The following is a 26,025-nucleotide window of genomic DNA, read 5'->3' on the forward strand; positions in this document are numbered from 1 at the left end:
TCTGCGCCACCTATCAGCAAATTTTTTTGTGGAGATTTTCCTTTTCATGTAAGTAATATATATAAAAAAAAAGTAATTTTTAAGCCAAAAAAACACCGACACGTGGTCCAAAGTTATGCGGTAACATACATAACAAAAAAAAAAACAATAACCTCCTCCTTTTTTGGAAGTCGGTTAATAAAAATTAGATCCGACCATGAATGAAGGTTTTGAAAATGTATGGACCCCGCGCCACCTACCGACCAAATTTTTTTCTGAGTTAGTTCCTTCTAAATATATAGGTAATACACTTGAATGCGCTATAAAACGGCATACCTAAAATTTACCTAAAAGTTCTGAAAAAAATTTTAGTTTTGGTGAAATTTTTTTTATAAATTCATACTCATATTCATAAAAAAGTAAAGTAGCTTTAAAAAAAGGTTCATAAATTGAAAAATGTATGAAAGCGTTAATTTGTAATTAGGATTTTCTTAAAAATCGATACTTTCTCTGCATTTGGCCCTAAAAAAAATTTAACAAAAACAAATAAAAATTCAACAATCGGGTTCTACAAATCTTTTCTAAATTTTATTGGCTTTCATTAAAAAAAAATTAATGAAATCGGTTGACCATTTTGAATTGTAAATTCAGGCTACTTTTGCGGTGACAGGTAACAAGATCAAGTTCAATTGACACTATATCGCATACTGGTGCGAAAAAAAGTCAATTGACATTATTACCTTTTCGCCGTTTTCTGCCTTTTGGTAATCCGTATCAACTGCCGTTAATTCCGAATTAACGAGTTAATTCGGATCAACGCTGCCATCTGTCTATGCTTTTAAATGCCAGCAATGGCAAGTCAGTGCTGTTTAGCAGCGAAGCACATTAGGGGTATTCTCGAAGTATTGCACGATGCACGTATTGCACGAAATGCAAAAATACTATCCCAAATTTCGAAGAGTACGAGAGCACCCCATTGCAAAGTGGTAGAATGCATGGGTAGCAAGCAGCGAAATTATGTATCAAATACAATAACAAGAGACAGCAGAAAAAAATGAAGTGAGCGAGATGAGAGGAATGAGAGAAATATGTAGCAATTCCAACAACAAAACAACTAGCACAGGGTCGCATATATCTTGCTATGCTATTTTGCAAAATATATACATGGGTTTCGACGTTGCATATTTTGCAGCGATAGGAAATGTCGTTTCCCATGTATTTTGTTGTTGTGTGTTTGCAAGTTATGCAATCCATGCAATCCGTGCTACGTGCAATGGCTTTGCAAGATTTGGAGAATACCCCTATTGTAACAGGTTGCCCTTTTTATATACAGGCGCTACACATGCAACACTCTCCGATTTTATTTTTACTTAATGTTTAGGTACTCATACTCTTTTTTTTTGTAGTGCATGCGCCAACGTTGGTTTTGTATTTCAATACGTTTTGTTTTCTTTCAAATTTGACACAAAAGCATGCATTTAATGTCACTTTACTTATTTATGTGGTTTGTTGTTGCCTCTTCTACTATTGTCGGTGTGCACTGATTGAATGACATTACATGAGAGTTACTAGATCTGCGCTGACCAGACCTCACACTTGCTTCTAAGTTATTGCAAATAAATGCAAGAACTTTGAATTAAATATGTACCCACGAAATTTTCTGATTTTTATTGAATTTATGTACAGCGTTGGTGTTAAGTCGCTCTAATAATTCAAATTATTTTATTTATTTTCGATTGTAAAACGAATAAGAAATCCAGAACGAATATTTAGTAGAGCAACTTTTAATGGGTAAAATTTATTTAAATTGAAATTTAGTGTTCAATATTTTGCGTGTGGGATATGAATGCATGATAACGCTGGGAAATAATCGTAAACAAATAGATTGTATTTTGCTGCTTCTTCTTCTTCTGGTTTGCGCTGTAATCGGCTAAGACCATTATTTACCAAAGTTAGACATTTACACAGAAGGTGCTTCTGGTATCTTTTGTTTTCTTTTCGTCTGCTGTGAACTAGGTTAGTTAGGTCCAGTGCCTTGAAAGAAAGGCGACGAGTTTTGCTCCGCCAGATCCAGGTTAATATACGTCATTTAAGGTCCGACTGCTAAAGATAACGGAGTTAAGTTTCCCTGTATATTAAACTTATTGAGAATGGGATCCATCCCTCGCTTGTGAACCTTAAGAAACTTTGGGGGAATGATCCCTTATGTCCTGTGGTACTTCCTCAGCACTTTTTTCAACTGAAGATCCCATACATCTTTACCCTCGCCTACTTTACTTTCTCTTCGATGCTTGTTTTCTAATAAGAAAAATATGACTACTAAAGTACTAAATTGATTGTAGAAAGCCATACAAGAGTACGCTTCGTCTTGAAAATATTCTTATATGTACAAATATTAAGTGAAATTTAAAAGAATAACAAACAAATTTAAAGCAATTTTAAAATGAATTTTGGAGCGCCATAATTGCTTCTCATCCCAGGCACATGGCATGCTTGGATAATTGCCGAAAAAAACTTTTGTTTTTCGCCTGTAAGGAAAAAGAGATAATAGCACAAAAGAGCGGTGTAGTTACTTTTTAGAGGATCAGCCAAAGCTGTCTATACTAACGGCTATAATAGAACAGAAAATGTCACCAGGGCCTTCTGGCATTTGTAGGGTGACTAAAAAATTTTGTACTTTTGAAAACTCAGCGAACGCTGGGGGATAACCAGATCCAGTGTGAGATAATTCTGGCCGAGGGTGGACCTGAGATGGTCTAGAGTTCTCGCGAAACCGCATCTCTCGATTCTGGTAGATTCTGGTTCTCGCTTTAACTTAGCAGTTACCGTTCGCAGTGGTACACAAGAGACCGACGATAGCTGTCTTAACTGAGTCCTTCGACAAGGGGCAACAACCTTAACCTACCCTAAACTAACACATAACACTGAGTCAGCCCTCCCCTGAGTAGTGCCTAAGATGTTGAGATGTTCTAAGTAGTAGCCTCCCAATAAATGAAATCATATACTTCCAATTGTGGGATATTTACACAAAAATGTCTGAAATAATTTTTCTTATTTTTCTTTTCTTCAGCTCTTATCATTTTTATACTCCTGTAGAAATATATAGGTATCCCATTAAAACCCCATAAGTTCTTGAGAGTTTCGGCAAGTTGCGTGTCTTATACTTGTCGGATGTAGGCCGAAGCGAGAGAAATAAATGTTCTAGTGGTGTCCTAAATTGGTATCCACCTGCTGTCAGGAACTGCTTTAGCTTTTTTCAGGGACCAAAAATAATCGTTATTATGAAGGATTCTTATTTTAAAATCTTTGCAAAGCAGTTATATTTTATTTATGTATTTTTGATCATTTTAAGCGTTATTTTATGATTGTTATTTTTTTTTTTCAATTAAAAATAATCGTTATTATATGATTTCTATTCTTTCCGTCATTTTTAATCGTTATTTTACGATGGTTCTTTTATATCAAAAATCGTTATTTTCAGATTTCATTTTATGATCAAAAAAATATTTAAATATGTCTATTAACGGTTAAAAATTATCGAAAAAATAAAAATAAAATAACGATTAGAAATGATCGAGAAAAGAAAAATCATAAAATAACGATTAAAAATTATCGAAGAAATAAAATATTTTGTGATAATTTTTTTCAATAAAAAAAATCGTTATATTCAGATTTAATTTTTTAGATACAAAAAAGATCTCAATCGTTTGTAAAAGTGCAGTCTCTTTTATAAAGGTTAAAAATGATCGAAAAATAAATAAAAATCCAAAATGACGATTATTTCTTATCGAAAAAATTAAAATCACAAAATGAACGAATAGAGTTGATCGAAAAAAGAAAAAATCACATATTTTAGGTTAGGTAAGCGGGCTGCCTCCGTATATGGAGCCCCCCATTGAATCCACTAAGATGTCCATTGTGATGCCTTTAAGAGGGGAGAGAGAAAAGCACGTATGGAGACTGGAAGGTGAGTGGGAGGATGAAAAAAAATCACATAATAACGATTAAAAATGTTCGAAGAAACAAAAATCACAAAGCAACGGTTAAATTATGATTTTATTTTAAAAATAAAAACAGTTAGGGCCCCTGTTTTTTTAGATTTTTTTTTGTTCAAGAATCCCAATGCTTTTTGAAAATTTCCCCTTCATTCTTCAAACCTTTGTCTTGTCTGATTTTTCGTGCCTAGGGACAGCTGTATGACTCATAAACCAGGGAATATTAAAATTTTATGGGTAAGTCGGATTTTAATTGCGTATTCAAAAATTTCAGTCCAAAAGTGTGTCTTTTTGAATTAAAAAAGTCAAGGTTCTAAAGAACAAACATTTTTTTCTGTCTACAGATAAGAAAATTGTGTACATGTATTTCGAGTACTGTTAGTTTTATGCTAAATTCATATGTATGTACATTAAGGGTGGTTCAAAAAAAATGCATATGGGGGAAAAGAAAAGTCGGAATTTTTATGCTCTCACCCCTAGGATTTTTCTATACCGAAAAAAATTTGCCGCTATTTTTTTTATTTTGAAATCGAAAAATATTTGGAGGTGGTTCAAAGCGCCCATGTACTTTATATGGGAAAAAACAACTTTACGTACAAATAGTATAGAATTCTTGAAAATCAATATTTTTCGATTGGAAAACTCTGTTTCTCTGCAGGAGATTCCCAATAATAATACCCAATTGTTTATTTAACCATTTTGTATTAGTAACTATAATTTATAGGTCCGCCCAAAAACTCCCAAAAACTCCGAAAAATGCAATGGGGGACCAATAAAAAATCGGTAGTATTAAAAAATGTTTAAATAAACAATTAAGTATTATTATTGAAAGTCTCCTGAAGAGAACCAGAGTTTCCCGATCGAAAAATATTGATTTTCAAGAATTCTATACCTACTATTCAACGAAAATTTGTTTTTCCCCCATATAAAATATTTTTCCAACATTACCCTTTTTGAACCACCCTAATGTATGTACATCCATTCAGCTTGGAAAGAAATTTTGACCTCATTATTTTTTAGTTTTTTTTGTTTACGAAGTGTGAAGTATAAGTAGCTGGTAAAATATTTGTATTGTATCAAAAGTCTTAAGCGGTGTATATCGTTGATCTAATAAGTTATCTCCTCGAACCCGATCTGGAGCACAACAGTTCATAGTAAATATATACCAAAGAGAAAAAACGAAAAAAACTATTAAAATACGAAAAATTCACTCACTCTAAGCAGTTAGCCCTCATATCGGTATCATCTAACCGAATATGTATAATCCTTAACTTACGAGATACGGATATCCCAAAAAAAATTATCACAATTTTAAATATTTGCTTTTCTTAATTCGCTTGACTTACATGAAACAAGGTCGATCAGCGCAAGTGACTCCCGGCTTACAAATCTTGCCATCGCCTGCGAAACCCATCGGACAGCGGCCACACCTTACGCCAGTGGCCGTTTCACGGCACTCAACACCTGCAAGTGATGACAAAACCGTAAATTTTCGATATTTTACACTTCTTTTCTTCGATGAAATTGCAAGACTATATATGTCTATATACGTTTGTTTGTGTGTGTGCCTCAGCTTGTCAGCTTTATTGCAGCTTCAGTGTTTAGGTACATAGGCTCACCTGGATAGCAGGGATTGGCGTTGCGACATGTCGGTTCCAAGCGTAAACTGCTGCTGCTCGGCTCCTTACAACCGGCACAATTCTCCAGTAAACGGCGTAGGTAGGCAATCTCCTGGCGTTGGTTGGCAATATCTTCACGTAAAAGTTTCACCAATTCCATTAGGTCGCTAAGAGATTTTGCGAGGGCGTCTATGTAAGTAGATGGGTAGTTGGTTGAATGTGCGAAAAAGAAATAAAAATTGGAATAAGAAATAGAGAGGTCGACTAAAAAAATTTAATGGGTAACATTTAGAAATGAAAATAAAAAAATGTAAATGCCTGAATAAACAATAACAAGAAGATGCGTTTATGCTTGAAAATTGCAAAAACGAGCCCAAACAAAAACTAAAAAAAAAAAAATAGAAAAAGGTGAGCAACAAAAATTAACAATAAATCATGAAGCTGCTTCATACATATCTACACACACACAAAGTGTATGAATGTACATTCGGGTGGTCGTTAAAATCAAATTAGCGAATTTTTACAGGCCGTTCAATTTTGGTTAAGGCATGTCGTACAGGGGCCAAAGTTCAGATTCCTCTACAGAGACTCAAAAAAAAAAGTTAATTAATTTGTTTTGCCAACTCATACCCAACGTGTCGCAATGGGGTCCAAGGCCAGTTGCTCCATGGAGACTCAAAAAATTAAAAATATTTTTTTCTTTTAGTACCCAAAATCGATACTACTAAAGTCGAGGACATCACATAAAAATTTGGGTCCCTATTGGAATCGGTTAAGACGTCTTCATAGAGTAATTTGAATTTTGACCGCTGTGCGGAACGTTTTAACCTTATAGTAGGGGTTGAGGCTTAGGAAATCTGATCAAAAAATTTGCTTCCCGCATTCAAGGACCACCCTAATGTACATAGTGTAAAGCGTGCCGTTGCGCGGAATTATGACGCAGTTGTGCACACGCCCAGCCAAGCGGCAACAACAACAACAACAACAACAACAACAACAACAACAACATACGGATACACATTGAACCCGCATTTTGTTTGAATATATTTTGTGCATAATTTCAGCAAGCGTGGGAAGTCACCTTAACTGCTTTTATACCTGTGTATCAGCATATGTACATATGTATGGATGTATGTCTGTACATGACTTTTTAGTATCGGGTTGGGTTTTAAGTGGCCCCTCAAGCACTCTTCAAGCCACGAACCAATCCAACATATTGCCAACATAGATCGCAATACGCATGTCACACTTCCGACTCGCTTCTCATATTGCAAATATGCTCCAAATTCGACTTAATGTAATCCACACCAAAGCTTAGCTTAGAGCTGCGCTTTGACAATAGCCAAATAGTCGTTCGTTGTAACTTTATAGCGTCATGGTTGTTATACTACGACTACATACATACATAGCATCGTTCGCTAGCTGCATTTGTCCCTTTGGTTAAAAACTGGTTGGTTGGTTCCGAGTGTGGCAATGACAATGACAGTGACACTGAGTAGATGACAATAGTTTATTTTTGTTTGTACTTGGCTGCCTAGGTAAAATGATGCTTTTATATGTACATATGTATTTGTGACGGTGCCTAGATACTAATATTTATTTATCGCAGCTATGCAGCTGCTCCAGTTGCACCCACTCATTCAGCTGCGGTGCTGATCCAATGTATCGAACATAAAATGGCAAATTAACCCTTGCGCGACTTTTATAAGCCAGACTTCGGGTGGTATTGGGGCTATAATTTTCATGTTTAGATGGTATGGATGCTATGAGAAATTTGCCTACAAAAATCTACATATAGTGATGTATAGTACATACATACATATGTCTGTATGTATGTATAATAAAATTGTAACAGACCGATGACTGTGCATTATAAATACTTAAGAAAAATTTATACAAATAAGAACAACAGAAGCCAAAATCAACAATTTTTAGACTTGTTGTTTGCCTGTCTGTATGTGTGTTTGTACGCGCAACACTCAAAAACTAATGTTTGGAATTTTATCAAGTTTTCACTGCCGTATTGCTAGAAGTCTAACTTAAACAATAGAAAAGGAAATATTAGAGAGCCGCCACCTTTTTGAAAATTTCAGTTTAAGTGAATTGATCAGATAAAGTAAATATTGCAATACGGCGGCCAAAAGGAAAAGATTTAAGAAAGCTTACAGCCGAAAATATTTTTGTGGCAGGTTGCCACCTGTTTGAAAATTTGAATTTAATTTAATTGATAAGATATTTTAAATATTGCAACATGGATATCACAATAAAGAGGTTTATGGGGAAAGTTTACTGGCTAAAAAATTTTTGAGGAGCATTGCCACCTGTTTGAAAAATTGTGTTCAATTAAATTTATAAAAAAATGAATTATTACAAAGCGCCTAACGAACTAAAGAGATTTAAGAAAGTTTACTGCCGAAAATATTTTTTAAGCGGGTTGCCACCTATTAAAAAAAATTAGCTTAAGTTAAATTGATGAATACTCACATTCATAGAAATTAAAGAATGCTTCACATATTGAAATATTTTTGAAAATTTCACTTCATAAAGCTCTTTAAATCTATTTTATTTTTTATGAATGAGGCCATAAGAGTTTTGGTAGGGAGTAAGAATACAAAAATAGTTTTAGGCGCAGCAAACATTTCGAGTATTTGCTAGTTAAAAATATTTTTAGGTGCGATTTTTTTGTAATGTTTTTCGTTTGCATGCATGTTTTCTTCAGGGTGGTCCTTAAGGTTGATTATAGTGACTGTGACTATCAGATATTGGGGGAGCCATTTTAGCAACAATGTCTACTCTACACTCCGCACCGAGGGGACTGTTAGCCTGACATTATTCTCGGGGAAAATGGATTAAAATATGCCTTCGAGTAAAGCGCTCTGGTGATCTCTAGGCCAATTAAGCTGCGGGTGTTTATAATCATAAAGTCTTATATTCCAGTTGACATTAACATCAACGCATTGGACGTGATGTTAAGCATCTGAGATCTCGCATTCTCTCCTTCCTAACTAATCTGGGTTTTTGATTATTCGAACCGCACTTACGGAGATCACTCCGGCAACGACCAACCGCCTCGGTGGTGCACCCTGAAAAAGGGATACAACCTATCCATAGCAAAGAACTAGATCTTGGCAACCGTATTAGGATGCCTCAAAAACTTTCACCTTTTCATTATGAAAGATCTTATCAAACACTTCAGTCGCCCCGACTTATATCCAAAAGCCTAACGGTGAATGGACCTCATCTTGCAGCGAAATGCTAGACTAAAAGTTACGAGAAAATATAAGTCACCGTCTTTTCATAACCCCCTACCTGCTGTCTAAATTGTGTGGGGCTTACACTCACCAACGAGGTTAAATGGTACAATTCTTGACAGGAAGTTGGACTGGAAACGGAACCTTACGGAGCGATCCAGAAAAGCCATAACCGCCCTCAGCGCATGGAAGCGATGGAGCCGGGATTTTCGAGACTAATTCGGAGTTTTCGGGCCTACTTTTAGAAACTATTTCGAGATTGTAAGGACTATTTCGGGACTATTTCGAGACTACTTTGAGGTTTGTAGAATTTTTTTGAGGTTATTTGAAGGTTCAGGAATTTCGAGATTAAAGATATCGATAAATATCATTAAATACATCGATAAAAATTTCAATAAACAGATCGGCAAAAATATCGATAAATGTATCGATTTAAATATAGATACATGTATTGATAAAACTATCAATAATAGATATCGGTAAAATTATTCATAAGCATGTATATCTATGCAAATATCGATAAAAGTAAAGATATCGAAATCGATAAATACAACGGAAATTCCGTAATAGTTCCGAAAATCACGAAATAGTGCCGGGAAATCCCGAAATAGTTCCTCAATTGTGGTTTGGTGAGTTTAGGTGAGGTGTGGTGGGAACTATTGTGATGAGTTCAGTTATGGTGAGTTAAGGTTTGGTTAATGTAGGTGTTGTAGGACCAGGTGTGGTGAATTTAAGTCAGGTGTGGTGAGTTTGTATGCGATGAGTTGATTTGAGGTAAGGTAAAGTGAGTTGTGGTAAGATAAGTTGAGGTGAGTGTAAGGTAGGGTGTTAATTTTTTTAACTTTCAACTAAATCATAAAATATTTAGTTTGGAAGTATTTAGCCATCGATTAAATACATTGGTACTTAAGTGAAAGTATTTTGCTAACCTAATCTGTCTCACATAACATAGCCCAACCTGGCACTGATCAATGCGCTTCATATTTCTCTTGGACTATTTCCACAAAGACCTGAGGAGTCTCGTATGGCATGGTATGAGTGAACTATTTAAGTGTGACGCATGATTAAACTTAACCTACCCTAACCTAAAGGAACGCAGCCCCACACATACCAAACTCTCCCACCTAACCTCGCTTTTACTTTGACATGAATCCTTAAAAAAAAACTACAATACTTATTTTTAAACAATCACTTTACTTTTTACCCACTAATAGGAGCAGTATGTGGGATAGGATTACAGCGAAGAATCTCGCAATTTATGCGACAATTTAAGCTTACTTAAGTCATACATACACATACTATTTAGATACATTTCTGTGCCGTTCAATTAAAGTAGCCTATGTTGGGATGGGAACTTTTCCCTTTAAAGCAACATTTCATTGGGTTCCAAAACAATATTTTGACGTTTAACTAGCCAGCGGTGTATTTGAAGATGCTCTTTTAATGGGAGCATAATAAAAATATAAAAATATTTAAGGGAAACTGATTATTTGTTGATTCAAAGTCAAACTTTCTAAAGTCACTTAAGCTACTTTAATTGAACGGCACAGATTTGTATGTACATACATAAATATTTACAAAGTTTGCCCACATTTTCATACATACCTTCACAATCGCCATGCAGCACAGGAATGTCGCCACGCTGCTCAATCTCAACGGGAATGCGTTCCTCTTCGTGACGTTTATCGCTGGAATCATTGTTGAACCAATTGCGTACATCGCGTTTCTTATTCTTCTCTAATGGAATACAAATTAAATGAAAGTGATTGATGAACAAATGCAAATCAGGGCAAGTAACAATAGATGCACAAATAAGAGAAGAAAAGCATACGCATGCGTGCGCATAATAATATTTAGCTAAAAGCAAAGCGATAGCCAATAAAATATTGCAATAAATAAATGCAAGGCAATATCATATACCTACCACGCTCCGCTACTTGCGTACGCATCATATGAACTTTATTGCGCTTATGCACGCCCTTTTGACAATTGGTGCGTTGCAATGCCGGCTCTAGCTGTCCATCAAAATATAAAGGATATTTGCGTTCCCTAAACTGTCAAATGCAATGTAAGAGATAAAAGAGAAAAAAGAAAAATAAATATAAATTAGTCTACAATGTGTATTTTTGTTTATTTATTTTTTCATAATGCTTCTTAGCTACCGCCCACCAGTTTTATAACCGGATCTGTCTCCATCTGCGCATAGAGCTCTGCCAAGCTAATCTCCAACTCATGCGTCGAACTCTCCTTGCAATCCACCAGCATTGCTATGCGATTCTTATGAAAATGTAAAGCTAATGAACGTATTGTGCTCGTCTCATTTGTGTTAGGCAATTCGAAGTGTTTCGATTCGGTGGCACCATTTGCTGTTACATCCAAGGTGACACGCTGATGCATGCGATCGAGGAAGAATGATAATTTATGTTTCAATGTGGGGAAGTCGATCATGAAGAGCGCTTCGATAGATATGTGTAATTTGCGGCGAGGACTATGAGTGCGGGAGAATTTTATTTTTTATTTTTTGGTAAGTTGTTTTTCCTTAAAAGATAATATAAAACGATTTTTCTTACCGTATGTGCCGCATTGATATCACACAATCGCCCTTTTTTATATATTGCTCCAGTTCAGTGGAAGCCACTGCAAAAAAAGGAAAAAAAAATGCTACACTACCTAAGTCTACTTTCTTAGAATATTTGACATACCTGGATCCAGAGATAGCGACTTCACGCTACTCACAGCCAAAAAGGCTGCTATCGTTACGATTTGCAGCCAGTTCATATTTCTGCAGGATTTTTGGGAAGATAGCAATTCTTACTGGGCCACAAGTACACCTGCCGAAGTGGAGATATAAAAATATTTATAATCTTTATTCCTAAATAAATACATAATAAATAAGAATTTGTTCGTTGATAACGGTTGGGTGGGGTTAGATGGCAGACAAATAGATGTAAATATATTGGTTAAGTTGAGGTACTTGTCCCCTGTCAAGGGGCTCACTTCTGTGTGACGTCCCCATAGCGCAGACTGCCGCGACAACCGCTGGATCGCTTCCCACCGCGACAGACTTTCTGTGTGGCCTTTAGACTGTGAACGGTTACTGCTAAACGAAGTTTCGCAGTCGGCAGATATTAGTACCGGAGATCTCCTCCCTCTAAGCTAGAAAGCTCGAACCTTGTAATATTTAATCTCGCTGCGTGAACCCCGATAGGAAAGTGGCTTGTCAATACACTCTCTAGAACCGAGAGATCTGGTTTCGCGGGTCTAAACCTGCTTATTTGATGAAAAAGGGGAGAAAAAAGTTTGAGCGATGAAGATTTAGCTTTCACATTTACGAATCATTGAGTGTTCCCTACAAAGCTTTTCCAGCCAATACCTTTCTTCTAAGTATGGGAGCTCCTCAACAGTTATAAACAAAAAAAAAAATAGCGATGGAGGCTGGCCTGTGCCATTACACCTTTGTAAAGACAGCTGGGAGTTAATATTAACCAGACTCTTCGCATCAGCTTCTACCAGACAGGGCTGGATTAAATGCCCGATCTTAAAGAGGAGCTGTGGTCTATCTAGCTCTTTGGACCGCTTGCGATTCATAGGTGACAAAGAATACCTCATTATTTCGCATAACAGGGTTTACCGTCCAAATGGTGGGCAAATTTACCAAAAATACCTCTTATTATTCAGAGAAGCCACCTCAAGGTTGCCCTGCTTGGGTGGTACATCAGCCGTGCAATTTCCACCTTTTAAGACAATTCATTAAATGGTCTAATGATTTGATGGCATCTTATCAATATCAATCAAAGTTCAACGTTTTTGTTGTTGTTATAACAGCACACGCAGATGGGCTGAACTTCAAAAAAATCGATACCAATGGGTTGCTAATCCACCATCTTCCAAGCGGAGACCCATACAATAGAAGTCTGTGGCAAAGAATGATTCAGAAGAGGCACATCCTCAAAATATATCTGCATTATGTCGGACATCCAGGCAGCCCTCTAGCACCGAAGTTCCACATTGTAACGTCTTAGACATTATTTTATTGCTTCAGTCTCCCAAATGCTCTAGGCGCAGTTTTAATAGGATGGGACATGAGGAACGTGATGGCAATGAGGAGGCGGACTATCTAGTGAGACAAGGAACTACGGAAGTGTTTCAAGATCCGGAACCCTTTTGTGGGTTTATCAAAGCACACATAAAGGGGATAACTGGGTAAACAAAATGTTCAACAGTCATTGGACGGAATGTCTCAGGCAGAGACAAGCAGAGCGATTTTTCTGTCCTCCAAATGAAGCAACTACATAAGTTAAGCAGAAGGGACCCCGAAACTCCCACTGGGTACTACACCGACCACTGTTCGCTTCTTTACCACCATAGTAAAATTAATCTTGCGGTATTAAACGTATGTCACTTTTGCGAGCTGCATATTCTCTGTGAATGTGACGCTGTCGCTAGGCGCAGATTTGTGTCTGGAACAAAAGCCTTCCCTTATAGGGCGGAGAGCCACGCACAAAACATAGAACATGGTAGAGTTCCCGGTGTTTATGGCGCTTAATATTAATAATAACAGCGCAAAAAAAAACGTTTTGGGAAATGCTGCTGAAGTTACGGTACTTGGCCAGAAATAAGTCTTGATCATTTCGGTTAGTTGAAGGATAAGGCCTACAACCGTCTATCTCCACTTTAAGGACGCTGAATACCGAGGCTTAAAAATGACAATGACAGAGCGCTTCTTAAAACAAGTAAGAAAGTCTAAGTTCGGGCGGAGCCGAACATTAAATACCCGGCGCAAGTATTAAATATATGTTTTCCACCTTTCCGAAAGCTACCGCTACATGATAAGCCGGGGTGTATACATTTTAAGTAAATTAGCGTCCTTAAATTTCGAAATATTGAAATTTCAAGCATATCTGAAATTTACCGTTATATGAAAAGCGGCCTCAATTTTAGTCCGATTTCAACCATCTTCAACGGTTTGCTTTTATGTGGCAAGCACAATAACCATACCGAGCTTGGTACAACTTGCTAGAACGGTTAGCGAGATACATATATGTGATCACAAGTGGGCGGTGCTACGCCCATTTTCCAAAATTTTGTCATAAACGTATTTCTTGGTAAAGAATTGTTGCAATCATCAATTTTGAATAAATTAGCTTCAATATTTACTGATTTATCGAAGATTTTGTATTTCTCGAAATTACCGTTATATGGGATGTGGGCGTGGTTATCCGATTTTAGAAATTTTCGGCCAGTTGGTATGCTGTACCAGGACCAACAACTGTGCCAAGTTTGGAAGAAATTGGTGTATCGGTTACCAAGATATACACATGTAACCATAAGTGGGCGTGGCTACGCCCATTTGCTAAAATTTTGTAATATTCTTATTTTTCGTCTAAAACTCATTGCAAATATCAATTTTGAGTGAATTATCTTCAGTAGTTACTAAAATATCGCAGTTTTCGTTTTTCTGAAAATTACCGTTATATGGGAGGTAGGCGTGGTTATTGTCCGATTTTTAAAATTTTCAGCCATTTAGTATGCTGTACTAAGGCCAACAACTGTACCAAGTTTGGAAGAAATTGGTGCAGCGGTTACCAAGATATACACATGTAACCATAAGTGGGCGTGGCTACGCCCATTTTCCAAAAATTTATAATATTCATGTTTTCCGTCTGAAACTCATTGTAAGTATCAATTTTGAGTGAATTATCTTCAGTAGTTACTAAAATATCGCAGTTTTCGTATTTCTTAAAATTACCGTTATATGGGAGGTAGGCGTGGTTATTATCCGATTTCGCCCATTTTCAATACCATCCGTCCCACGCCCAAAAGAAGTTCACGTACCAAGTTTCGTTAAGATATCTCAATTTTTACTCGAGTTATCGTGTGCACAGACGGACGGACGGACGGACGGACGGACGGACGGACGGACGGACAGACAGTCACCGCTTAATCGATTTCTCTTTTCATTCTGATCATTTATGTATACATTTGTCTATATCTATCTCGATTCGTTTTGCCTGTTACAAACAACCGTTATGTGAACAAAGTTATAATACCCTTGTGCACAAGTGCGCTCGGGTATAAAAAACAGTGACAAACGAAGATGGGAAGACGTCGTAAGAACTATTCGTGCAGGCGACAGGTATCGATCTACTTAAAGAAATTGACGTAGTCGAATTCATAGAAATATAACGATTGTATTGTAACCTATGGAGAAAAACACTCCGTTGAAAAGAACCTTCAACTCGGTAGCCATGGATGGCCAAAGAATGACGTGGCGCTTCCGAACATACTTAAAGGACCAAGTGCAGAACTTTCTTTAAAAAATATTCTAAAAAGGTATAGTAAATAGTACCCTATAACTGACTTTGAGTACTCGTAGTGAAAAGGAATTTGAATAGTTCCACGCCTCTACATTCAATGAAAGAGATCTCAATAGCCAAGCTCATCGAAATCACCGCAAGCAGCTCATGGGTCTGGGATATAGGAATGAATTCTAATATTTTATCGTACAATTGCTCGGAACTCATAATATTTTTTTCTTGTTTATTTTAGGTAAACCCGCATTCAAAAATTAGGAAACTTATTTTAACAAATGATCTACGTAAGTTTTTTTTATTTTGTTTCTCAAAAACTTGTGAAAGCAATTCACTGTCCTTGTGTTGCTGTACGTATGGCATTCTGTATATAAGAACGTTTCGGTTTTACAATGATTTTTATACACCAGCGTTAAGTTCTTTCTATGTAACCAGCAAAATGAGAACATCGAATTAAATTACACTAAAAAAAAAACTTAAAGAAAGTATTTGAAACGATCCGTTTTACAACGGAAGTCCATTATGATCCAGAGGGTGTGTCAAAAAATATTGAATGACATAGAAAATATTATATGAGCTATAGATCTCTCGAGGTCTTTTGAGAGGTCAAATAGACTTTTATTTTATTTAAGAGTCTCGATTTCCGTAAGCGATAACCCGAATAATTAAAAGTGCCTACGCGACTAGGCCAGTCTAAGGGTCGATGGCTGTTACTAGCAACGTCCGAAAAAAGCTATAAGCAAATAGTGGTCGCCACCTGGCAGACAATGGCAGTCATCCAAGTGTACTTCTGCCAAGAAAAAGCTGCCTTTAAAACCGATTGCAATTCATAGACAACGAAAAACTGTAAATCCCTCCTTTGGTGTCCTAACATGAAGACTCACGCCACAAATAGCAGAAGCAGTACAGCTAAGCACTAGCGAAAATATGGGTGGCAAAAATCAATTTTTTTTTTACCTCGCGATATAAATAATTAATTCGATTCGAAAACTAAAGAAATTCGAATTCCTATTTCATTCAAATCGCTAGCATAATTGGATAGTTTATGAGCTTTTGATTGCCAATTCCGATAGAAGGAATATTTTGTTACAATCATTTTCGCATTTCGCATATTTATGCACAGATTGATGACTATAAGCATATTCAGGAAAAAGAGATTAATTTTATGCAAAGTTTAAAACAAATTAGAAACAAAAAAAATACGAACTACCTTTTTACAGGTATACTCGTATGCTTACACTCTCTCAAATCTATCTTTTTTCGATTTGTTTTGTACTGTTGTTGTTATGCTTTCTTCGCACACGCTCACTTGTTATGCTGTTAAGACTGACTATGAAAAGGTTATCTTTAATTGTATGTGTAACTGATTTTGTTTTCACCACCTTATTTATTTATTTATTTTTTTATTGTTTTTTATTTTTTATTTTTTATTTTATTTGTGTAGTGGCTGTTGTAGCGTATGTTTTTCTTTGTTAAGGCAAGATTGTTTTTGCCGCTGTTTATCTATTCGAACTCGATTTGAAATCTATGCGTAGGCGCTTAAAGGTATTACCGCGTGAATTGTGAAGCTGTGACTTAACACACACGTGTAAATGCAGACAGAAAGTAGAAATACTCGATTTTGCGGGTAAACAAGTTAGAAGAATTGATTATAGCAGAATAAATAGTTAAAGAAAGATACATACATAGATATGTATTTGTATACTACATCTTTTTTTTTAATATATATGTACATAAGTAGGTATGTACATACATAGAAAAGTTACTGTAAATTGCATGTGTGAATCGGCTTTGTGCGGTCAAAGGCAGCCAGAAAAATTTAATTTATTTTAATTCGCAAATCGCAAATTTATGGCTGTTAATCCCTATGTTATTATTGGCTTAAGACAACTGAAATAAAATAAATTAAAAATCAATGGTTTTTGATTGCATGTCTTATAACTGAGGGTACCTAATGCTAAAAAAGTCTAAAAACTTTAGTATATAGGAATACATAAATTTACGGCCATTTCTGTGCCAACTTTTTTCATTGCATTCCTGCAATAAAAATCAAAATTGTATAACAATCGCAGAAATGAGTAATTATGTCTTCTTATAAGTAAGTGATGAGCAACCTCTTTGGTTTCAAGCGTATACTATTTTTGAGCCGATTTATAGGAAATACAGATTAACAGGGTTAATTTGAATCAAGAAGAACAAATGCGAATTAAAATTTCAGCCTGACAGACGCGTAAAATTGTGCATTTAGACAGCTGATATTGATTGATTTTTGTTTTGTTGTCGTAATTCAGCGGCAATCCCAATAGCAACAATAAACATATCTAAATTTTTAGTTTAAATTCACATTATTTACGGAGAGCTAATGCGCATTTGTATGGGGATATTTCAGGACTTAGTACATCTGTCTAGCATTTTAGACATTTTAGTGCATGCTAAGCCATTACAAGCTGTGATCTGGCAAAATTAAACAAATCACGTACAACAAATTAATATCGTTTCATTGGTTTGCATGCAATATGGAAAACAAACCCTTTCGAAAGTTAACATGTACATTAGAGTGATCCAATTTTTGTATGGGGAAAAAAGTTTCATCCTGGCAAACGTGCCCCATAGTTTCTTCCTTTTGATATTTGTAATATCTATACCAACTTTAAATTTTTTACTGTAACCAATACAGGGCGCTCAACCACCTTGAAAAGTGTTGGTGATTTTTATAAAAAGCTACTGTTGCCATGACACCTGAAGTTTGTGATATTTGATGTTCTGAACGAAAAATGACACTGAAGATGGCACAACGCCGAAGCCGGGTTGTCTCCAAACCAAATTTGACAAGGGATGACGGAAAATCGTTCCACATTACATCACACTCCTACCCTGTCGGAAACACCAACAACGATTTGTACTATTTTTTTAGATAATTTACATTTGAAATGTTCTTAGGTTGCTTAACCAATGGTTTCATTAATATATGTACTCACTACTTCTAGAGCAAAATATGAGCATCATGAGCGTCATCCTCTAAATGTATACTTAGAAACATAAAGCTTGGTATCAGCACCTCTTTCGGCAAGATGGAAAATTTTGGAAGGTTCTCCAAAGCCTACCTCGAAAATAAATTTTTTTTTTTTTTACCACCCTAGTGTACATATATCGATAAATATTTCTTGAACGATAAATATATCGATGAGGCTACTGATAAATACCGATAAATAAGTAGGGTGATAACAATATCGATGAATATTTACTTATATATATATCGATAATAATATGGACAGATATCGATAATAAAGTAACCACATGTATCAATGAAACAAGCTATAATAATATCCATAAATTAATGTAATCGATAAGACTTATCCATATCGATAACTATAGCTACGGCATTGAAAAATATCGATAACAACATCTATACATGTATCAATGAATAAATGTATGTCATTAAGCAAATTGATAACGATATCGACAAATATTTGCATATGTATGTATATCGATAAGAATATCGGAAAATATTGCTCATGACGTCAATAAATGTATCGATGAGGTCGATAAATTAATTCCATCGATAAAACTTATCTACATCGATAACTGTTTATAGCAATAACCATATCGATAATTGTTTTAAAAAAATATCGTTAGATTGAGAATTAATTTCCGTATTGATAACATTAACGAGAACAGGTATATATGTATGTATTGAAGGATTTTGGATTAGAAAAATTAAGATTATTGTTATCGATTCTTCAGACGAATGTTTCGAAACTGTTGCTCGTTTGCAGCTTTACGCCACACAGTGGTCTGAAACCCAAATCTAGATGGACAAAACTATTTGCTCAAAGATGCTTTGACACAATTTGACACCACTTTGTGCCTATATGTTTTTGAGATCGCTGATTATGAATCTGAGGATAGATTTTAAAAGTGCAAAATGGCGGAACCAATATGGCGAACACAAAAATTAGGAAATCAAGGCGTTTTAATAAAAGATGGTAACGCTTTCGGGTCGCTTATTACGAATCTGAAATCAGATTTCAAAAATTCAAAATGGTGGATCAAATTTGGCGAAAAAAAATGAAGAAATCCGTAAACTTTTATAACACACGAGTCCCGAATCTAAGTTTTGAATTTTGAAAGGGCAATGGTCTTGGAAAGCTTAAGTCTTACTAAACATTCTCCCATAAATAAATAATTTTTCGGACAAATTCGCAAAATCTAACTTTTTCCATTTTGAATTTTGTAATATACAAATTTGCAAACACTAACATTTGTTGGCGATTTTTAAATATAATCATTGGAGATAGAATAAAATAGTTAGCACTATATCATAGTGTGTAAATCAAGCTATCAAATTGATATAGAATCGGTTAAAATATTAAATTCAAATAAAGCAACATCAACTATGCGTGCGTGTGTGTCGCTTAAAGCACTGATACAGCCATATTAAACTATTTTAGTGGTTAAATCATAGAAAACCAGGTAAACGAAATATAAGCAAACATAAAAATACACAAAAAACAAAAATAGTTTAAAGAGTTTGATTTTCAGACTTTTGTCCACCTAGATTTGTGATTCAGATCACTGTGCGCCATTAGAAAGACTCCCTTATATATATCTTTGCTATAATTTGTATTTAAATCTTTTTTTTTTTTTTAACTAACGAAAGAAAATATGCATGCATCTTATGGGCAGCTATTTAAAAACTTACACTTTGCACTCCATTGCTCTATATATTGTTCGCTAATGTAAACAATAAAACTGAGACCTGCTAATTTCCTTCTCTCAATCAATGTTGCGACAACATAATTCGCTGGCAGACTGTGAGGCTATGACACAGTTTTCTTAATCAATCAAAAAGCCACAACGCTTAAAATATTACAATATGAAAAATGTATTTTTTTTTTGTCAGTACAAATGATCATTTGAAAACTGTCCCATGCCATATGTCTATCTATCATTCAGCACTCATTTGCCATCAACGACAAAAGCAGCAGCCATCGAATTGCCTGCCGAACGACGCCAGTGTGGGTGATCCTCCATAAAGCATCTAGGTATGCACATAAATTTGTTTGTGCCTATCTGGTATCTCTTATTTTTAGGTAGCCATTTTTTATTGCGTCAATCAAATGATTTAAGTGATTTGAGCTGTCGCCGCAGAAGATCAGTTCCCTTCACTATTTTGATTTTATTATATCAATAGAAGTTTATTTAGTTGAGGTTCGCTGTTGCTCTCAGTGTGGGATGTTGTTGCTATTTTTTCGGTGCGGTTTTATTTAATCCCTTAGTGCGTATTTTTCTGGGTACTTGCTTGAAAAGACCTTGAATTTTTTATTAGATTGTTTTTTTTTTTTTCTACTAAGTAGCACCTTTTTCACGCCTATTGAATTCGACGAATTTTTGTTATTTAGCTGCTGAAAAAAAGCTTATCGCTTCAAATTAACAGCTGCTAATACGATTCGAAAACCCCTTCAATCAAAGAAGACTACTCAGTACTGTGGGAAAATGGTAGCAGGGACATGTGCAGCATTAACTTAAATATATAGAATAGGAAGATATCAAGGTTATATGTTAACCAATTGTAATCCCTCTCTAGTGGAAATCTTACTTTAAAAACCAAAAAAATGTACAGTAAAACCCGCTTAAGTGCCTCACGAAAAACACCAGCTTGTTTAAAACCAACCATTATTCAAACATATAAACACATAAAGAAAAACTAAAAAAAAATAAAGCAATGTTATGTTATGACTTCGCCACGCGCTGAATGTGTACGTAAGTATGTATATACACGCATTTGGAGAAAAAAGTTGGCAACCCTATTAAAAAAAAGCCCTATTGATTACTTAATTGCCAAGCACTTTCATTTGAATTCTAATGTTTTTAATGCAAAGAACGCACCTTATAATTTTTTAGACAGGCGGCAACACTATTAATAAAAAAAACAATCTTACTGCACATCTGGAGGCCAAGTCCTTTCATTTGACAACTCACTTTTTAATCCAACGAACAGCCCACATCTTATAATTTTCGCATAGGCGGCAACCCTTTTCGAAAAAATAAAACCATATTGCACATCAGAAGACCCCATTTTTTTTGCCTGAATAAACTGTGCAAATCTGATGGCATAACAAAAAATGTCTTCACGTATTATATCGCCACTTTTATACCAGAAGCATGAATGTGAAAATTTATCAGTTTTGAGTTATTAGATTGATGTAATGTGGAACGGTTTTCCGTCATTTCTTGTCAAATTTGGTTTGGATACAAACCGGTTTCGGCGTTGTGCCATCTTCAGTGTCATTTCGATCGTTCGACTGAAGATGGCACAACGCCGAAACCGGTTTGTCTCCAAACCAAATTTGACAAGGGATGACGGAAAATCGTTCCACATTACATCACACTCCTACCCTGTCGGAAACACCAACAACGAAAATGAGAATTATTAGATTGACTTGATTAACCTTTGGATGTTTTATATTATACCAATTTAATTCAAATTGCATAAATGTAGAGTTAAGTCTCGTAAAAAAAAAAGTCTTTCAAGCGTGATTTCCAAAATTTTCATTCTTACACATTCATGTTTCTGGCATAAGGGCTACGATATGCAAGGTAGTTATTTTTAAATAGGTGGCAACACCGCGAAAAAAAAACGGAAACCATATCCTTTCACTTGGTACCTAATTTTTTAGTCCAACGACCGGTGAAAATCATATTACTTTCAGCAAGGTGGCAACCCTATTCAAAAAAATAATAAATTATTCATCATCTAGAGGGCAAGCCTTTTCATTTCACATCTCACTTTTTCTATTTCAACGAGCAGATCTTATAATTTTTTAGAGAGGTGGCAATTCTATAGAAATTCTATGTACTAAAGATAATAACCCTATCGATACAGATTATATTAAATAAAATCTCGTCCAAATCTGTTTAGTAATTCTCGCGATTAATAATAATAATAGATTGGCGCTTACTTAATCCTGAACCCAGGCCCTGGTAGCGAGCATTGCCAACCACTACACCACAGCGGCCACACATGAGAGATTCGCGTGGTCAAAATATGTCGATTTTGCTCTATGTTATGTTAGGATAAAATAGCAATTTTTAAATAGGTGGCAACCCTACTAAAAAAAAGTCGTTGTACATACGATGGCCGTGCCCTTTCATTTAATATCTCATTTTGTTATCCAACGAACAGTAAAGATCTTATAATTTTTAAACAGGCGACAACCCTACTCAAAAAAATAATAGGTACATTTTTGCACATCTAGAGGCTAAGTTTTTTCGTTCGACAGTGATGGTACAGATCTGATACCTTCGCTTATTAAGAATGAATATAGTAGCTTTCTTATTAGGTGGCAGCCCTACTCGAAAAAAATAGAACATTTATGCTTATGTCGAGGATAATCCCTCTTATTTGACACCTCATTTTTTGTAATCCAACGAATTGCGCGGATCTTATAATTTTTTAGACAGGTGGCAATCCTATAGAAAGTCTAAATACCAATGATCACGCTCCTGTCTATACAGAATATATTAGAGAAAGTTTCGCCAAAATCCGTTCAGTACTTTTCGAGATTAGTTACCGCGTACAAAGAATCTCGACTTTCCTTTAAACTATGTATAGATGCATCAGTGTTGGGTCATATTCAAAATGGTATTGTTTGCAAATTATGTTTATTTATTTTTAAGTTTTTTTAATTAAAATACAGTTCATTCCCTAACAAATACCATATAAACCTAAGGTTAAAATTTTGTAGAAAAAATTCATAAAATTTTTGAACATTTTTCTAAGAAGTGTTAAGTTTTTTTTTTTTTAATTTACAGTTTTATAGCCAAAAAATTTAAAAGCGCACTTAAAAGGGGAAAATTATAAGTAAAACTGTAAATGGTGTCCGAAAAATTTAGGTACTTAGACGGGTTGGGTAAATAAGCGGGGAGGTACTTAAGAGAGGAATTTTCTTCAGATTACATTAAAAAACGGTGCCCAAAAATGTGGTTACTTAAGCGATTAGGTACTTAAGCGGGGGTACATAAGCAGGTTTCACTGTATTTGATACGACTTCTTAGGAATCTTTCATTCAGCTCTCCCCATTTAATTATTTTATAGATTCAGCACAAACAAATCTATCAAAAATAGCTTTAACATTTGCCGCAGTTGCCGTGTTGGTTTGTGTAATAAATAAATACTAGCGCTGCACAGTGGACTGTACCCATATAAGCCGTGGCCAAAAGTAGTAACCTTACTACAAATTCGAATATGCGCTATTATGCGCACTTAGGAATGAAGACATGTGGAAAATAGTAAAAGTTGACAGGCTGCCACGCCCACATCTTTTTTGGGCGAAAATGGTAAATGTTATCCGGTTTTGCTGAAATTCAGAGTATATGCTGGTTTTAACCAGAAAAGCATAAATTTTATGAATGAGGAAAATCGACAGACACACTTATTTTATTTCTAAAGAAGTTCCTATTTCTTCCTTTTAAAATTACAAAATGAGGACATATACAATACCAGCATACTAAATTATGTGCATGATATGTATTTGCACTGAGACTTTCAATTCTACCGACATTTTATACAACAATAGCTGAGCTAAGACAAGCAGAATTTTTGCCATCGAAACGGGATCTCGTCCAGAAAGTGTCCACTTTTGGCTGAATGCTGAAGATGATTAATCGCCTCGCGAGTTATTAATATCTACACCTTCTTCCATTTCCATTTTATATTGCATATTCATTATTTTATGTACGTATTAGAGTCCTTAAAAGGAAGAATAGAAGCTGAACTTACAGTTCCTCGCAGCTGTTATGTAAAAATTTGAGGTTAGCATACGCGGTATTCATTTGGAGACCATTTCATGCAGTCTATGTTAATAGATTAGAGTCTGCTCAAAGAGCTTTTGTGCGCTTTGCTTTGCGCTCGATAAATTTTGTAGATTCCATTCCGTCATATCGCTCACGTTGCTTACTAATAAACCTCATGTCCTTAGAGCAGTGATGTGCAGAGAGAGAGAGCTTTTACTCTATACGCGCCTATACAAAATGTATGGAAAGATTAAAAGAGCTTTGCCCGCGGGCAAGGCGATGCCCATCAGTGCCTTGGAGTCTAGACGTGTTTTGTTGTCGATGTGTTTTGCCTTTGATATTTGTGCTGGATCAATGGATTGTCCGTAATGAATTGTTTTTTTTTTTTTTGTGGGTTTTGCTAAAACTGTTTATGGGATGAATGCTCCTTTTAGGAGGACGCTAGCTCAATTTAATGCATTTTCTTCTTCCTTAGACTTTGATTTTTTATATTCTAAGTCTACTTTGAAGAATTTACTCGTGAGGCTTTTGTCATAAGGCCTTTGTATGTATCTATCATATAGTCTGTAAGCATCGAGATTGTTGTTGCTTAATAAATAAATAAAAAATATGTCTATCCTTCAAACACATTTTTTGTGACAAAATTTTTGCTTAAAGGGGTTATAAATTTTAAAACCGACTTAAAAATATTAGCCTTAATCTTTCAATTTCTTTTTTTTTTCTATTAAAAAAAAATAATGTTATCAAATAAATAAAAACTTTACAGCATATTTTTTCCGATTGTCATTGTATTCGAACGATGTAGCACTTTTTAATTCAAAAGCGATTGTTCACTTACGTGCTTTTGTTGGACTCGACCAAAATCGCTTAGGCGGTTACAGTGCCGATCAAGAAGGTTGTTCACTTACGTAAATATGTTGTTAGTAGGCAATCAAATATTTATATACACAATTTTATGATTACATAAATTTGTTGGCCCTTATAAATCTACATACATTCGTATGGATAAATAACTACATATCGATCAAGGTTGATATGGCAATAAAATATGTATGTAGCACTTCCTTTCTGCTAGAAGGTGCTTTACATCAAATCTAAATCGTTTACATTACATGAATGGTTAAGAAGCCTCCGCATATTTGTAAACGTATTGTTGTCGGTATGTGTGGATGTATACTCGTATAAGAGACTTTTAAACATATTACTAATAAAAAATGTGTTATCATTTAAAGCTTGTACTCGTACATGAATAATAATAGTCTATTAATTCGCTTATGTGCGAGATCAGGCATTCTACTTTTAATACTAAATTTCGTTAAGAGTTGATGCGTACAAGAAACCAATTTAAAATATAAAATTTTTGTAAACTAGCATATGAATATGGTTTGTAGAAAATAAACATTAATATACATATTAAAAGCAATGCCTTGAGGGAACTTTTAATAGCAAATATTATCTTTTGATAAATTTTTTTCTTACAAATTGAAAAAGGTCAAATGTTTCAGAGGCGTCCTAATCTAGTAAAACTTAAAAATTTCACAACCAAGACCCAACATGTTTTGATTAGTGCATTAGCCTTTTATAAAAATTCAATTTAAAATATGTTCATATTTAGCTTTCGAAATTTATTATTTTATTTCTTTTCTTTTTGTTAACACAAATAGAGTATGTATACTAGTGAATCAAAATTTTACATTCAAATTGAGTGTGCAAACTTACAAAAAATATAAACACATACGCAGCTCATAAAATATCAAATTATCCAAATAAGCATTTTATAATCGTTTTAATTAAAGCAAATTGAGAATGCGAGAGTAGCATTTTAATTTGTCGCCCACAAGCTGATCATTAAGTGGTTTGTATATGACTCTTAATAAACAAATATGATTTGAAGCGCCACACAGACGTCGTTGTAGAGGTATGGTATGCAAAAATTAATACAAGTGTATATACCCAGCCGTAACTCGAGCTAAATGCAAACTTGTTTCAACTCTTGAACTAGTTTGAGATTAGCTTTCAACAAATACCATCAACTGTCTGTTTCAGAGGATTTCCTTTGAATCAGATTTTATAG

The 26,025-nt window shown here is 35.0% G+C and overlaps 1 protein-coding gene across 2 annotated transcripts in view; it reads right to left on the reverse strand.

The window, feature by feature from the left end:
• LOC118735590 overlaps positions 1–26,025 on the reverse strand; it is a 76,339-nt gene that overhangs the window by 17,411 nt on the left and 32,903 nt on the right. For both annotated transcript variants that reach the window (XM_036465423.1, XM_036465421.1), the window contains exons 2-8: positions 11,547–11,675; positions 11,415–11,481; positions 11,014–11,332; positions 10,769–10,898; positions 10,450–10,581; positions 5,594–5,782; positions 5,321–5,438 (exon numbers count right to left, since the gene is read on the reverse strand). In XM_036465423.1, coding sequence (XP_036321316.1) covers positions 5,321–5,438; positions 5,594–5,782; positions 10,450–10,581; positions 10,769–10,898; positions 11,014–11,332; positions 11,415–11,481; positions 11,547–11,622 — 1,031 coding nt within the window. In that variant the 5' untranslated portion in view covers positions 11,623–11,675. The remainder of the gene's footprint in view (positions 1–5,320; positions 5,439–5,593; positions 5,783–10,449; positions 10,582–10,768; positions 10,899–11,013; positions 11,333–11,414; positions 11,482–11,546; positions 11,676–26,025) is intronic.

This window comes from Rhagoletis pomonella, unplaced genomic scaffold (assembly GCF_013731165.1).
Source record: "Rhagoletis pomonella isolate Grant_MI unplaced genomic scaffold, Rhpom_1.0 Rhpom_scaffold_00003, whole genome shotgun sequence".
Lineage (NCBI taxonomy): Eukaryota > Metazoa > Arthropoda > Insecta > Diptera > Tephritidae > Rhagoletis > Rhagoletis pomonella.